The 14,850-nt window shown below is 41.9% G+C and overlaps 1 protein-coding gene across 4 annotated transcripts in view; it reads right to left on the reverse strand.

Moving 5' to 3' along the window:
• Positions 1–4,567: 4,567 nt before the first annotated feature.
• AFF1 (ALF transcription elongation factor 1) overlaps positions 4,568–14,850 on the reverse strand; it is a 206,500-nt gene continuing 196,217 nt past the window's right edge. For all 4 annotated transcript variants that reach the window (XM_059173322.1, XM_059173320.1, XM_059173319.1 and 1 more), the window contains 5 exons: positions 14,505–14,641; positions 13,846–13,914; positions 13,081–13,218; positions 10,987–11,183; positions 4,568–9,997 (listed from right to left, as the gene is read on the reverse strand). In XM_059173322.1, coding sequence (XP_059029305.1) covers positions 9,876–9,997; positions 10,987–11,183; positions 13,081–13,218; positions 13,846–13,914; positions 14,505–14,641 — 663 coding nt within the window. In that variant the 3' untranslated portion in view covers positions 4,568–9,875. The remainder of the gene's footprint in view (positions 9,998–10,986; positions 11,184–13,080; positions 13,219–13,845; positions 13,915–14,504; positions 14,642–14,850) is intronic.

A 14,850-nucleotide genomic window follows, 5' to 3' on the forward strand; every position in this document is an offset into this window, starting at 1 on the left:
AACATGCAGCGCTCAAAAAATTAAAAATAGAGGACTGCCCTATGATCCAGCAATTGCGCTATGGGATATTTTACCCCCAAAATACAAAAACACTAATTCAAAGGGATACATGCACTCCTATGTTTACTGCATCATTACTTACCATAGCCAAACTATGGAAGCATTCCAAGTGTCCACTGATAGATGAACAGATAAAGAAGATGTGTTATATACAACAGGAGAATATTATGCAGCCATTGAAAAGAATGAAATCTTCTATTTGCAACATGGATAGACTAGAGAGTATAATGCTAAACGAAATGTCCATCAGAGAAAGACAAATGCCGCAAGATCTTACTCATAGGTGGAATTTAAGAAACAAATGAGTGGGGGAGAAAAGACAAACCAAGAAACAGACTCTTAACTATAGAGAACAAGCTAATGTTAACCAGAGGGGAAGTTGGGGGGGTGGGGGGGTGAAAAGATTAAAGAGTAAATTTATCATGATAAATAAATGAATGAATGAATGAATGAATGAATAAATAAGGGGGGGTGGAGAATACACGCCCATCCACAGTTGGTATGAGAGCTTTTTGGGAGAAGTGGTTTGGTTAACATAAAAAAATTTAAATTTAACTTATCTTTTGATGCAGATATCCCCCTTACAAAAATTTATCCTATAAAAATACTTAAAAGAATGCAAAATGATGTGTGTATCAAGATTCCTCAAAAAAAACCCCCAAAACCTCAGTAGAGCACTGTAACCAACTAATGGGGTTGGGGGTGCCTAGGGGAGGCATGGATGCATAATACAAGAATGTTTACAGAAACGGCGATATATCCTTACTGCATGATATTTTGTAGCCAAAATAGGATTACCATAAAAAGACTAAAGAAACTGAAAAGAATGAGAATATAGTATATTCCACATTTATGTTTATAAACAAGGTATAAGTGCATAATAAAAGTTCTGGAATGAAATGCACCAAATTTTATGGCTTTTAACTCTAGAAGGAAAGGGATAAAGTATGTCTGCCCTTGCAATTTTTGCTCTGTATGCTTTTTATGTCATTTGATATTTTTTTAATAGCCTACTTGTAAATCAGTTGAAAACAGGACTTTTTTTAAAAACCCCAAAATGAGGGGCGCCTGGGTGGCTCAGTGGGTTAAGCCGCTGCCTTCAGCTCAGGTCATGATCTCAGGGTCCTGGGATCGAGTCCCACATCGGGCTCTCTGCTCAGCAGGGGACCTGCTTCCCTTCCTCTCTCTCTGCCTACTTGTGATTTCTGTCAAATAAATATATAAAATCTTTAAAAAAATTAAAAAATAAAAATAAATTAAAACCCCAAAATGATTTACATGTATATGTAGGCTTGGGAAGCTCTGCAAAGCCACTCTAGCCTATCACTTACTCCCACCTTAAGATGCTTGGCAAATCCTCAGTTGCAATCCTGGGTGCTGAGTCCTGCCCGCAAGAAGAGTTTCTTCAAAGACTGCAGGACAAAGATGGAAAAGCAGGGAGGTCAATAGTGAAACTTGAAGACATACTTCTAAAGCCCATGCTGTTGAGTACAACTCGTTTTTCACATCCAAGAGTGTACATAACTGTAGAAAAATATGTGTGTGTGTGTGTGTGCACCTGTCTGTGTGTGCTGTTGTTTAGATGATAATTTACAGGAATATTTAGCAGTAGAGAGCTACAAACCCATCATTGTTTCTGCCGCCTACCCATGAAGTAAGGTAAATGAGAAGTTAGGACTGGGCCCCAGTAATAGAGAAGGGTGATTTACAGCACTTACCCAGGACAGGAACACGGTCTTTTGAGGCTAAAATAGAACTGTCTGTTTAGAAAGTGCTCCAGGTCTGCTCTCCAGTCTGTTGGAAGGGCACAGGTCTTTATTATCTGAGCCTTGATGTCGCACTACAGTCTTGCCTTCAGCGGAGTGTGGTCTACGGGAAACCACAGACACTGACAGAGTCCTGTTCTAAGACAAAACAGACGAGACAGGGACATTTATCTGAGCACAGCCGAAGTACCAGCATAAACCTCTGGTCATACTACAGTAAAGACCCGTTGCGCTTCAGTCGTTTAGAATGGCTTGGAAGATTCTCAACAGCTAGATGTCTTAAGTAGAAGTAGCTGGGGTTGTGACAACTGTCATGTCCAACAACCCTGGCAAACAGTGAACAAACATCTATTTCCATAATCGAGGCTCCCAAAGTGCAGAGATGCTTGCCAATACAAAACCTGAGAAGGACACAAAGAGCAAGGACAGCTCACCTCAGAGTTGGCGCCAGTAATATCCCAAATACAGAAATCAGAAAGGAAAAAGAGGAACAGCCTGAAAGGGATCATCTATTCTTTTCTGCTGCTCAGCTTCCTCTCTTCCTTGAGAACCCTTCCTAATGGTGAACTCACTACATGATTGAGGTGAAAACGTTCTCCCCATCTACCGAGCTGGGCACTTGAACTGGGTGTTAGGGTACTGGTCATATAACCCACACCTGCAAATGGCAGCTTGGTATGGGATGGGAAAAAATAGTACCATAGGGACAAAATTTAAGAAGACACTGTTTCCCACCTAAAGAATTAGGTGGGGATTCCCGCCCCTCCCTGTGCCTTGCATTCTTCAAACATGATACCCAGGCTTGGTCAATGAACAGGTTATCAGTGCATGCTAAAATCACGAAGTGTCTGTCAGAGGTGTGGGACCAGGGAAAAGCCCGTATTCACAACAGCGTTTCAATGATTGTATCCTAACCAAACATCCAAAGTTAGCCTCACTAACAATTTTAGGTGCCTCCTGATAGGACACAATGTGAAGTACACCACATCTCCCGTGGGGTCCTGCCAAATATAATCCAGCCTCTAAGACCTAACCCAGTTCGCGGGAAATACAGGATTTGGACGAATGAATTAAAGGATGCTTCGGGAAACACACAAATCCAAGATGTAGGACATCATATTTTTTATATAATGACTAATTGTTACACACAAAACTTGACTGAATCCTGATTTCAAAAAGAAGCTCCAAGACCTCTCAGGGACAATTACAGGAATTTTAACACGAACTGAGTATTAGATGTCTGTTGAAAACTTTTCTTAGATGGTACCAGATGAAATGCGTGAGCTTTTTTGGACCGAAACCTAATTCAACATACATATATACATGGCACACATTTACCTAAGGACAACATGGTAAAATTTCAATTGCTGAATCTGTCCAAGTAGTTTGATTCAGGGATGGCTGTGGAAACATTCTTTACCATAGCACCTAATTAGAAATCATCTCCGTGTCTAACAAGGAGGTTGGTTAAATAAACTGGTACAACCAGCGAAGGACAGTAACTACCAACATCTACCAACAGACAAGATAGGACATGGGACTTTTTTATGTGAAAAAGATGAAAACCAAAGATTTTATGACCCGTCTGTCAAAGCCTAGTTCCAATGAGATATCTGCCCTTTAGCTTCTCTTAATGAGAACTAAAGACTCCCCTTTTCCCCACACATGCTTGCCTTTATGTGCTTACCAGTTCCTGCTGCTTGTCGACTCTACCACAAGCTTGCTGAGTGAGGATGGGGGTTTGTTCAGCAGGACCAATGCAAGTAGAGGTCACCTAATCTACAGAACAAAAAATGAAGAAGGAAGAGGAGGATAGTGGGGTCTTTCTCAGTGTACAGGTAGAGGCTACAGGGTAGCTATGGGGATACTGTGGTGCAATAAGGGAAAGAAGTAAATTTTATTTTTTTTCAAGATTTTATTTATTTATTTGACAGACAGAGATCACAAGTAGACAGAGAGGCAGGCGGAGAGAGAGGAGGAAGCAGGCTCCCTGCTGAGCAGAGAGCCTAATGCGGGACTTGATCCCCGGACCCTGTGATCATGACCTGAGCCGAAGGCAGCGGCTTAACCCACTGAGCCACCCAGGCACCCGGGAAAGAAGTAAATTAAAGGAGCCACGAGTTTGTGAATGTTCATGCCAGGTACTATGCTAAGCTCTCCAGAACCATCTAGCCCAATCCTTACCATCTTACTACTAGTTAGACACCAAATCAACAAAGTTGATAAAGGAGAAAACCCCTGAGAGGTTAAGTGACTTGCCCAAGGCCACACAGCAAACTCAAGAACCAGGATTCAAATTCAGCAAGTCAGATTTCAGCACCTCAGTTTTTCCTGATTTACTAAAATCACTGAGGAAGAACATGAGTTCTTTCAGAGTAGCAAAGGAGGAGAGACCAGATGGCCTTTCAAAGCCTTTCAGTACCAACAAATCTGTCCACCCAACAAACATTGAAAACAGGCAAATTATGGTCACCGGTGCACCTGGTACTTAATGTCAGAAAGAAGAGATACCACACTGGTGAGAGGTTAATCTGTGTGACAGAAGTTCCTAAAAATAAAAAGAAGAGAAGGATGAGCTTCCCTCTGCCCACATGTCTTTTCCCATTTCAACAAAATAAATAATAAATGAGGGTGTGTTATTCCACCATGTCAGAATCTTCTTGGCTGTAAGTGGTAATTATATATAGCAATTTTAGGAATTACTTTATTCAGGCAAAATGAAAGCATGGATTCAACCCCAATGATTTCTCTAAATTTTTATTAATTTTTTTTTTTTTTTTACAGCTCGATCCTCTTGTGAAAAGGAAAGAATTTGAAGATTAACAAGTCAATTACTTTTTTTTTAAACAGCAATTAATCCTCATTACAGAGAACAACAAACAAAAGATCTGTGGCACATTATCTTTGGAAAGATCTTTTGCAAATTTTTCTTCTAAAAAAAGAAAACTATAATTTTCACAGATCACATATGTCTCTTTCAAAGGACTATACAAGGCGGCTAAATTTTATTCACAAAAGCCCCAAGTCGCAGTTCCATTGCTGAAGTAGATAAAATACATGGAGTCCCCGTCACTTGGGTTGCACATCTTCCCATTGAGAGCATCACTGCTTCCCTATCCTACGTACAAACTCACTGTGTGGGCTAGACAGCTGGCACGTTATTCCACAAGAACTAAAGGCAAATTCGTATTTCAGACCAGTGATCATTTATCAACTGGACCAATTTACTCCTTTTTTAAACAATTTTAATACCAAGATTTGACTTCCTCTAAAGTTATAAGAAAGCAACAAATATATAATATAATATAATATATAATGGTAATAAATAAAAAAAGGCAACCCTGCTCAGGTATCATCCAAAACATGATCACATTCAGAAAGAAACAAAAAACAAGAAAGATTTGGGACACATGCCTATAAACACACACACATACACACACACACACGCACGCACACACACGCACACACACACATACAAGAACAGTGTATACTTGATATCTGAGGGGAGATGTGCAGTAATTTTAACAATACACGTTGATGGCCCGAACAAAAGGCGAAGTTAATACTGCCTGTGTTAAGCATCACTTAAACATCTACTTTTAAGCAAAGCACGTTACCTTCCTTAGGTCGGCCATCGCCTGGTCTTACCAGTGCAGCTGGGCCAGACTTGCTGCCAGTGGTCTTATTCCCTTGTCCTTCCAGGCCAGTAGAGTATCATCTAGGCTCACAGGAGCTGTGTTTCCTTCCTGCCCTCGTGGGTAGAGAAATACAGGCACTTTCTTACCCATCACAGTACCTGTTGAGATCTGCTGCACAGTGGAACATAGTGTGATTTCCCTGGGACAATGGGAAATTCACAGCCCCTGGAAGTAGACAGACAGTGCTCGCCAACTCATCGTAAGAACTCAAGAACATGGCCAGTGTCATCATTCTCAGTCGTTGAGAAACCAACACAACTGGATTGCAGACTGGAGGTTTATATGGTAGAAATACCACATGCGGTGTTTGAAGGAAAATCTGCAACACCATGTAATTCTGCCACTCCACCTCCAGCAAACAAAATGACAGAAGATAAAAAGGCACAGGAGAAACCTTCTATTTGTTAATTCTCAATAGGACCAAAAACGATCAAAAGAGACAACCCACTGCAGAAAGGGAACAAAAGAAGTACCGCCATGATCCCCACACGCCTCCAGAGCCACATACACAACTCACTTTCCAGTGAGCAAATCTCTGCATCTGTGTTTCTAAAAGAAGCCCAACTACTCTAGCAAAATGGAAATACTGGTACTTGATGGTAAAGACTGTAGTAGAAGAAGTGGCAATGTTTTTCAAAGATTTGTGTAGTGTCTGGGGAAAATAAATCCTTAAGAAAAAAAGCAGAGCCGGCGGTGGGAGGTAGGGAACCAAGCCTTACTGGATTCATTGACCTGAAGATGAATAAATATGCGTCAAACTTCATGAAGCAGGAGAACAAAAGGTACAAGACCCACATTAACATGTCTTAAAGCCGTATCAAAATAAATACAGCATTATCCCCAAGTTAGTATTATTTCAAAACTAGATTTGGTCAACAAAGGCACAAGGAATACATCTAAATCAAATAGCCTCAAACTCTCTGTGTGTGAATGTTTGCATGCATACGACACACACGTGTCCTTTCTAGATTAGACACAAAAGCTGTTCATTTTGGAGGACATAATGGTTCATCTTTTTGCTTCTAAAAATTATTGGGCAGGAATCCTAACAAAATAGTAAGCTCCTGATTCTACTACCTGATTCTGAATATTTAAGGTACCAATTAAGGCAAATTTTCAGCCAGAAAGGAGTTGAATGTTAGGTTCTCAAAAGCCTGAGATCTGGAATTAAAGGATATAAACGTATTCTAACTTGTCTGGGGGAGAAAGCGAAGTATCTTGGTCAAAACAGATCTATAAAATAAAGGTCCTTTTATTAAAAAAAAAAAAAATGCAGATTTCACTCAGTATCATTCACTGAGTGTACCATAAAAGCCATTCTCTTGCGGTTCTCATCCTGACAACAGGCCTGCTGGACCCTCGCTTCTTCACCACAGCTTGCGTATGGTCAGTGTTTTCACATTCTTAACCCAGTGTCATTTGGTATATTTCAGTGAAGCGTCTTTCATTCTTTAGCAGGACCCCTAGTCTGGCTAAAATCTCAAGCTCAGTGATTCACATTTTAATTATCTCCAGAAAGGACAGAAACACTCAACATTTTAAAAAGTAAAACAGTGTTCTTCCATCTCTTAGAAAAGACACACACACATACATACACACACGCACACAAACACACGAAACTGTAGTGCCAAAGGCAAGATTTTACAATTTTCACTCCTTAAGATATTTTTGTATTTGTCTCATTTTATAATCTAGTCCTTTCAATTATCTACCTCAGTACAAATTCTGCCTTTGGGAATTTAAGCATGCAGTGAAAAAGTGCAGCGATTTTTAAAATTCTCTAGATTTCTATATACAACTGTAACAGGAAAAAGACCTATGAACATTAAGGATTCATCAGCCACTATTTTTCACATACTCTATTTAAAAAGTAGCCACTGGGAATCCTTTTAGGTACAATGCAGTAAGAATCAGAAATATTCCATGTTCAAAATACTACAAATTGATCTCTGCAAATTGATTAGTTTTTCAAGGGACAAATTCTCAATATAAAGGTTGGGGGCGGGGAAACACTACTCACAAAGAATAAGGCCACTGAGAAAGCAACTGATTTTTTGGTTTTGTTTTGTTTTCCTTTTTCTTTTAGAAGTGGCTGAGAAATGGACTCAGAAATGTCTTTGGTCACAGGAGTGCTGTTGATCATGGATGGCGCGCACGCACGCGTACACACACACACACACACACACACACACACTCCAACACAGTCTGCATAGATCAGAACATGTCCGAAGAAGACATGGCCTCCCAAACTGACAGGTGACTTGTACTGGGGAATGGTGGGGTAAAGGGGACAGAGAAGACCAAGTGAATAAGGGGGGAAAGGACATTAAATAATCACATAAACCTGATTCTGGTGTCCTGTTTCACACATATTAAGAGATGGACACGATGTCACAACCCCCCCGACAATTACTGCTCAATTAACAGAAGGTTCTGTTGAATGGCTTTGCTTCAGAACATCAGTGAATGATATCGGTCCATCAAGATCATCTAAACGGTTCTCATGCTCAGATATATTCCTGCTGGATGTAACTCTCTGGCCTTCACCTAAACATGAGGTGCCAAACCTCTGAACTAGCTACAGATAAAAAAGAACAGGTTGGATAAGACACTGAAGGAACGGCTTCACACGCACAATTCGTACATGAAAATCATTGCCACTCCCATCCTCTGCACATCCCTTCATGGATTGACCAAATCACCGAGTTCTTACATTCCTCATACAGACTTTTGACCTCTTCATTATAAAGATGGCATTCCCTTCTTCACTAGTAGTATGAAAATGACAAACATTCTGGGTAGGAAACAAAACGTAAAGGGGCAGAATGGGATGAAGGGAGAGAAAAATGAACCAAGGGTGGTGATAACACTCACTCCTCAATTTTAATACATGTGCAAATTCTACTTCTAAAAGGGATATCAATAATTGGCTTTTAAAAACACTGAACTCAAAATAATGCTTCCAAAAACCTTCAAAGTTTCAATTAAAAAAAATCTGTGCTTATGGTTATGTGGGAATTTTGATTGTGTTTTTTCCTTTCAGGTCATTCCCTATGAACTTGGTTTAGTATCTCTAATACGGCAATAACAACATATGGGAAGGCCACAGTTCCTCTTCAATCCAACCAAATCTAGTTGATTGAGAACATTTTGGAGTGAAGGCATGCGGTGACAATTTTTTTTTTTTTTTTTTAAAGTCTAATTAACCACCCAAATCTCCACATCCTCTCAGGGAGTTAATTTACCCTAGGCAATCAAGGGCTCAGAAAGTCGACTTTTGCTATAAATATAAAATAATCTGTAGCAGAAAAATATAGCCTCTCTAAGAAGTAGATTTCATTTTTGTTTGCTGACAAAATTGTGAGTTGGTTAGACAACATGAGTTACCACATAACTGTAGACCACAAATCAGCACCTCAAATTCCAGCTCTACTTAAACAAAAATTAAAAAGCACTTTAGCCATCTGGTCAGGTATAAATGTTGGTTCCCTTCTTCCCCAAGGTAGAAAATTCAGAATATAGTCAATGGTGACTGCCTTTCGCTGAAGCAGGGGGTAGGGACCGCAGCGCCACATCCTCCATGGTGCATGCGAGCTCAAGATGGCTTCCCTGTGGGCGGCAGCTCCTCCCTCCACTGCTCCGACTTACGCTGACTCCCAGCAGTGACAGACAAATCAGAACTGGGGTGAATGCATGGTACTCCAGGAAATGGGGGAGTGGGGGGGGAGGGGAGTTGTCTTCAATTTCATAAATTGTGGCAATACTTGGTATTTATCAAAGCCACTGTTCACAGGCAGAAAGTGGGGTACAGTGGAGTCCTTCACAACTTAGCTTTATAGATGACCATCAGAATTTCCTAAACAAATATTTCCCCCAAAACGTAAAAGAAAAAAAAATCATCCACAGAACCCTACACCAAAATTCATTGTTTAAAAAATTTCCTTCTGCAACTAGACAAGGGTGGCTACTGAGGGGACAGGAACGTGCTCTCAGAGCTGAAACTGCTTCTCCTCATTTCATCTGCCATTTGCATCCTGCTGGTTAAAAAAAGTACGGAAATGTTTCTAGACCACTCACACACCCACTCAGTCTACATTGCACTTCTGTCCTTTAGTTAGGAAAGGCAAGATCATCTCCGAGGCCAGCCTCCTCCTTTCTGCTTCTGCATAACCACTATGTCCAACCAACGATCACGTAAGTTCTTGAAAGTTTAAGTGGACAAATGTCCTGGCCAGCTCATGGTGCTTCTCTTCTCAAGTTTGGTGTCTTGATGAGACAAACGTCTGAACTGTTTTTGAGGCTTTCAATGTGCAAAAAAGTCCCCAAGCCATCAAATCAACTTGGGCCTCCGTTAAGGTGTTTTGGTTGCTTGTTTTAGCCGCTGAAAACCCTGTCTTGTATAGTGCACCAGATCCATCAAACTGCTGTTGAGGGCCAAGGCACACACACTTGTGCTGAGCTGAGCAAAAAATTCTGCAAACAAAGCAAAACCAAAACCAAGTAAACACATTTGCACACACAGAAATAAAAATGGAAACATGAAAAGTCAACGTTCCAGCAACTGTATCCCCACAACATTCTGTATACTTCATCACAGCAAAAAATCGCAGTCTCCTGTAATGGCTCGCTGGTTCTCCACGTCCCTCCACAACACTGGAATGTAAGCCCTGGGCTGTTTCTTGAGCTGAATCCATAATGCCTGGCACGGTGGCTTGTGCTGGAAAATACCCAACCTGCACTACTGGGTCAATGGATGGTGAATCAAACAAAACCAAACCCCCAACACATGAAGAGCATCATTAGTCTGTTAAGAAAGTAAAATTCTAGGAGGCAATGAGAAATACAAGTGGCTACAGGTGGCGGGCCACTGCCTTCCCTACAGCCAGGAAAGAATCTGGAACGGCATTACTGGGGCAGTTATGTATCAGCATTTACTCAGTGGTCGCCGGACTGACAGGGAGCAGTTCCTCTAACAACACACACTATCCTATCTCCCGAACTTTTTTCCAAGGTTTCTTCTTCTCAGAGAAGTCTCAGGAATGTTTTCTAGGCCACACTTCTTATACTGTTGCTAACCGTCTTTCCCAACAGATACTGAAAACAAACGTGTGACTAGGTATTTAGGTCACACGACCTCACGGACCAAGCTGGTCGTGCACAGAGACAGCCGGTCCCTTCCCGTCTCCGCTTGCCTCGCCCCTCTGCTAGCATGTCAGTTCAGGCTGACATAGTGACACGAGAACTTCTAGGGGGCAACCACTCCTAAGTTAACACGGAAGTCTGACTCCGCACCACAGAGCTTAAGAAAGAACTGCGGCTGGCTGGGTCACGAGGCAGAACGGAGGAGAGCAAATACCTATACATTCCCTTCTCTTCAGAACACGGAACATAAACTCCAAACCAACAATGTCCCTCCCTCCTGCTCCCCATGCCCCAGGAGTTACCACCACAGAGCCATTTACCTTTATTCTTCCTTGTAAGGATTTCAGCCTGCTCCCAAAGATCAAAGGCGGTAAGGACATGGGAAGTAATGGTGACATATGAAGATGTCATGTTTTGGATGGTGACAGGCATTCCGCTGCTCCCTACGCTGCCAGCACTTGGCTGGGACCCGACAGGAGAAGGCATTGGAGAGAGAGGGGACGGTGTGCCTGTGGTTCTGGAAAGCGCGAGAAAGAAGATAACTGGTCAGTCACCTAAACCCGCAGACTATGGACTACTTGTCTCTGGGAGTGCAGTCCAGTTATCGAGTTCTGAGGTGTACTAGCCAAAACAATCACTTCCAGAAGATCAGAGATGCTTTTCACCTTCAGTATTTGGGGAATTTATTTCAGGAAACACACAAGATGGTGCCCATCAAACAGAGAATGTAACTGAGGGGAAGCAAGGTGTCCTTCGCTGGACACAGAATCAGGAGGCACATTATGTTCCAAATATGCTCGCTCCATTTCCAGTCCACTCCCTCAGCCTGGAAGCCCTCCCCCCGCCACCACCACTCAGTTCTAGCTTCCACCAAGACAGTACTTCCCCGTGAAGATGGTTCTCATCTCCTACATCTTCATTCTCTCATCCAGTCAAACACGGACCGACACCTGCTCCACGCTCGGCACTCTTCTGGAACCCAGGGAGACAGCATGGCCTCCCTCTGGCCACCACCTGAACTGGTCTCTTCGCATTTACCTATGAATTTACCCATTGCACTTCTCACATCCCATTATACTCTTCTGCCTATTCCTTTTCCTTCCCTGAAGGCTGGGACCATTTCTTACGAATCTTGGCATTTCTGGCACTTAACACAGAGGAGGCTCTTCCTAAGGATCTACTGAATCAGTGCTTGGCTGAACCAAGGGCAGGACGCCTCTGAGGAGACTGGCCAGGAGGCACTGTGCCTCAGGGGATGCGCTCTTCTCCCTGTTCTCCTTCTGGCTACCTACCTGCACGGGCCTTGACAGGACTCAAGTGAGAAACATGAGGAAAACACTGAGATGGGAAAGGTAATGGAAAGATCAAGGTCAAGCAGCAGGAGCCTCATGACTGGGTCCATCCACCCCTGGGGGCTGAAGGGACCCCAAGTGTCCCCCACAGAATATATACCATGAAGGACTAGAGAGCAATCTCCATGAGGGCAGAAATTCTTGTCTGCTTTGTTTACTGCTTTATCCCCTGTGCCTAAAAACAAGGTTTGGTAGAGGAAAGGTGTTTGCTATAAACTGGCTGGGCAAATGGGGAAGGAGTTATCTAAAATAATGTGACTGACAACTTATTAACTTAGAATTAACATCTGAGGTGAGTGTCATGAAAATTTTCAGAGGTAAGAAGTTACTTCTCAGTCAGGACTTTTTTTTTTTTTAAAGAGAGGCCATATGGGAATCTCTTCTTTTGAATGTGCTAGAAATGGGGCAGTCTTCTAGGTGATATTCTTAAAATAGCAGAACTTATCAGAACTGGGACTTTTCAAGGAGTATAACCAAATTAAAAAAAAAAAAAAAAATACTAGGCAAGTACTACAGGGTAGAAAATTTTAACTTCATCTTAACAACACCTGCACAAAAATTCTGTTTTTCACCATCTTATGGCAGAGATGAACACCTTCAGTTCACAAAGGAGGTGGGAGGTAGCAAGAGATAGTTTTCATTCTTAATAGTACTATCATGGACCCTAGATAAGGGGATTTGGTTCTAGAAAGTTCTTATTTACTGAAATGCCAAGACAACATGTCCTACAGACAGAGAAGACTTTGGCTCTAGTTGGCTCTGCCTCTGTTTTGTGTTGTCAGGCGTATCTGTAGATCTTCAAAGCTCTAAAATTTTGACCTGGGATTCTCTGTAATTATCTTCTTATGTTACTGACTCAGCAAACTTGTAACCTTTCCTTGACTTGTAACCATTCCTCGAAGAGATAGAAATACACTAATAATTTAAGTTTAAGGAGCAGTTCAGCACAAAGATGTAACACAATTTTTGGAAAGCCAAAGTCATACAAATGGCTGCAAAAGCAAGAGGTAAATATAAAGATAACCTGATTCTGAGAATTATTTAAATCAGACTTTTCATTACCTTGCAATGCATGGAGAAGGCGCCTGGGCAACTTTGAAAAGACCGCTGAAGTGTTCGTTAAGAGCACGAGAATACTTTATTGCTATATCTTTTTTACAACGAAACATCGCCATGTTCAAAATGGACTGGCAACGCATGCTATGAACATAAAGAGAAATGAGAGTAAAGTATTACTTTTGTAGACACAAGTACCAGCACTACACAAAGCCATCTAACTTACTTTTCACAGTCTAAGGAACACAAAGGGCTTTCCTCATCTACGTGAGGAAAAACGTCTTAAGACTCTTACTGTTCACACTATCCTCAAAAGGAAATCAGACATAAAGGAGCGCCTGGGTGGCTCAGTCACCTAAGCACCCCATTCTGGATTTCGGCTCAGGTCACGGCTTCAGGGCCCTAAGATCAAGCCCTAGGTTGGGCTCTACGCTGGGTGTGGAGCCCACTTAAGGTATTTTCCCTCCCCTTCTCTCTTGTCCCTCCCCGCAAAGTAAACATTGGTGGAAAAACACAAATACACAGAAATATCATTTAAGTTATGAGACCAAAGCATCTATTGAGTCAACAGTAAACTGGCAGTAGATGCCTTTCATAAAAAGTAACTATCAGTGGGATGAACTCCTTGATCACACACTCTACTTTCTGGTATTGTTTTGCCTTTCACTATTAATTTCCATGTGAAGAAAACAAATTTCAAAAATTGTTTTTTGTAACAGCAAAAGATGCAAAAGCAAATACCATTTAGACAAGTGAAAAAAATGTACACACCATAAAACAGCAAATATTTTCTCTTGTGGAGCTGAGGCGTCTGAGAAGGATTTTAACGACATTATAAATCTATAGGAAAATGCAAAAATACATCAGGTTAACCAAAGGCAGTTAGAAAAGCCAAGGCACAAAGTCATCTTATTATGTTTGTCTTGGTTTTATGTTGATTTTCCTGAAGACGTGAAGACATGAAAACCATGCAGAAAAAAACCCCCCAAGCTTTAGAGCAGTAATTCAGGCCATTTCAGCAAAGCAGGCAAAAACACGTCTCTTCTCTGGCCTGTCTACCTGCTGGAAACCACGTAGACTCATGTCCTCACAGAGTCCCCTGCCCAAATACAGATAAAGAAGGGAGCTGACCTGGAGCTGCCAACACATCTGATAAGACAGCCAAACTGGAGAAACCCGCCTCTCCCTGAAAGGCCTGGCACCACAGTCTGCCTGGCAAAAGGACGGAGCCGGACCAAGTCCCTCCATTCTAGCGCTTCAGCTATGATACAACTTTCATGTCGGGCCCAAGAGATGGACCTGGATCAGTAACTTTCTTTAAGGCTCTCCTTTATTAAGTCGTCTTCCTGCTACATTTGATCATCGATTCCAACAGTAAAGGCGAGGAGGGAGAAGCACGAAGGAAGATGGCAAAATGACGTGGCACTTACTTAATGAGGTCCATGCTTTCTGAGTACACCGAGTAAGCCGCCTTGCACGCCGGGCTCTCCGACTCCATGGCAATCCCGCACTCAATAAGGGACAAGGCGGCCTCCAAGTACTTAAAAGCCTTCCCAACCTTGTCCGTCTGTAGAAGAACACGGTCAGCATTAGGCCTCAGACAGACTTAACTGTTTAGTTTCTCAACGACATTCTTTACCTCAACTTCCCTCCACTGTCTTCAGTCAATTATGGCTAAGGAAACGCCCGAGAATAACTCAAAATAATAACCAAAGCCTGTTGGCCCTGACCCACTGCAAAATTTCCTTTAGCAAAAAAGTAGTAGGAAAAAGAAAA

This window comes from Mustela lutreola, chromosome 1 (assembly GCF_030435805.1).
Source record: "Mustela lutreola isolate mMusLut2 chromosome 1, mMusLut2.pri, whole genome shotgun sequence".
NCBI classification, from domain to species: domain Eukaryota; kingdom Metazoa; phylum Chordata; class Mammalia; order Carnivora; family Mustelidae; genus Mustela; species Mustela lutreola.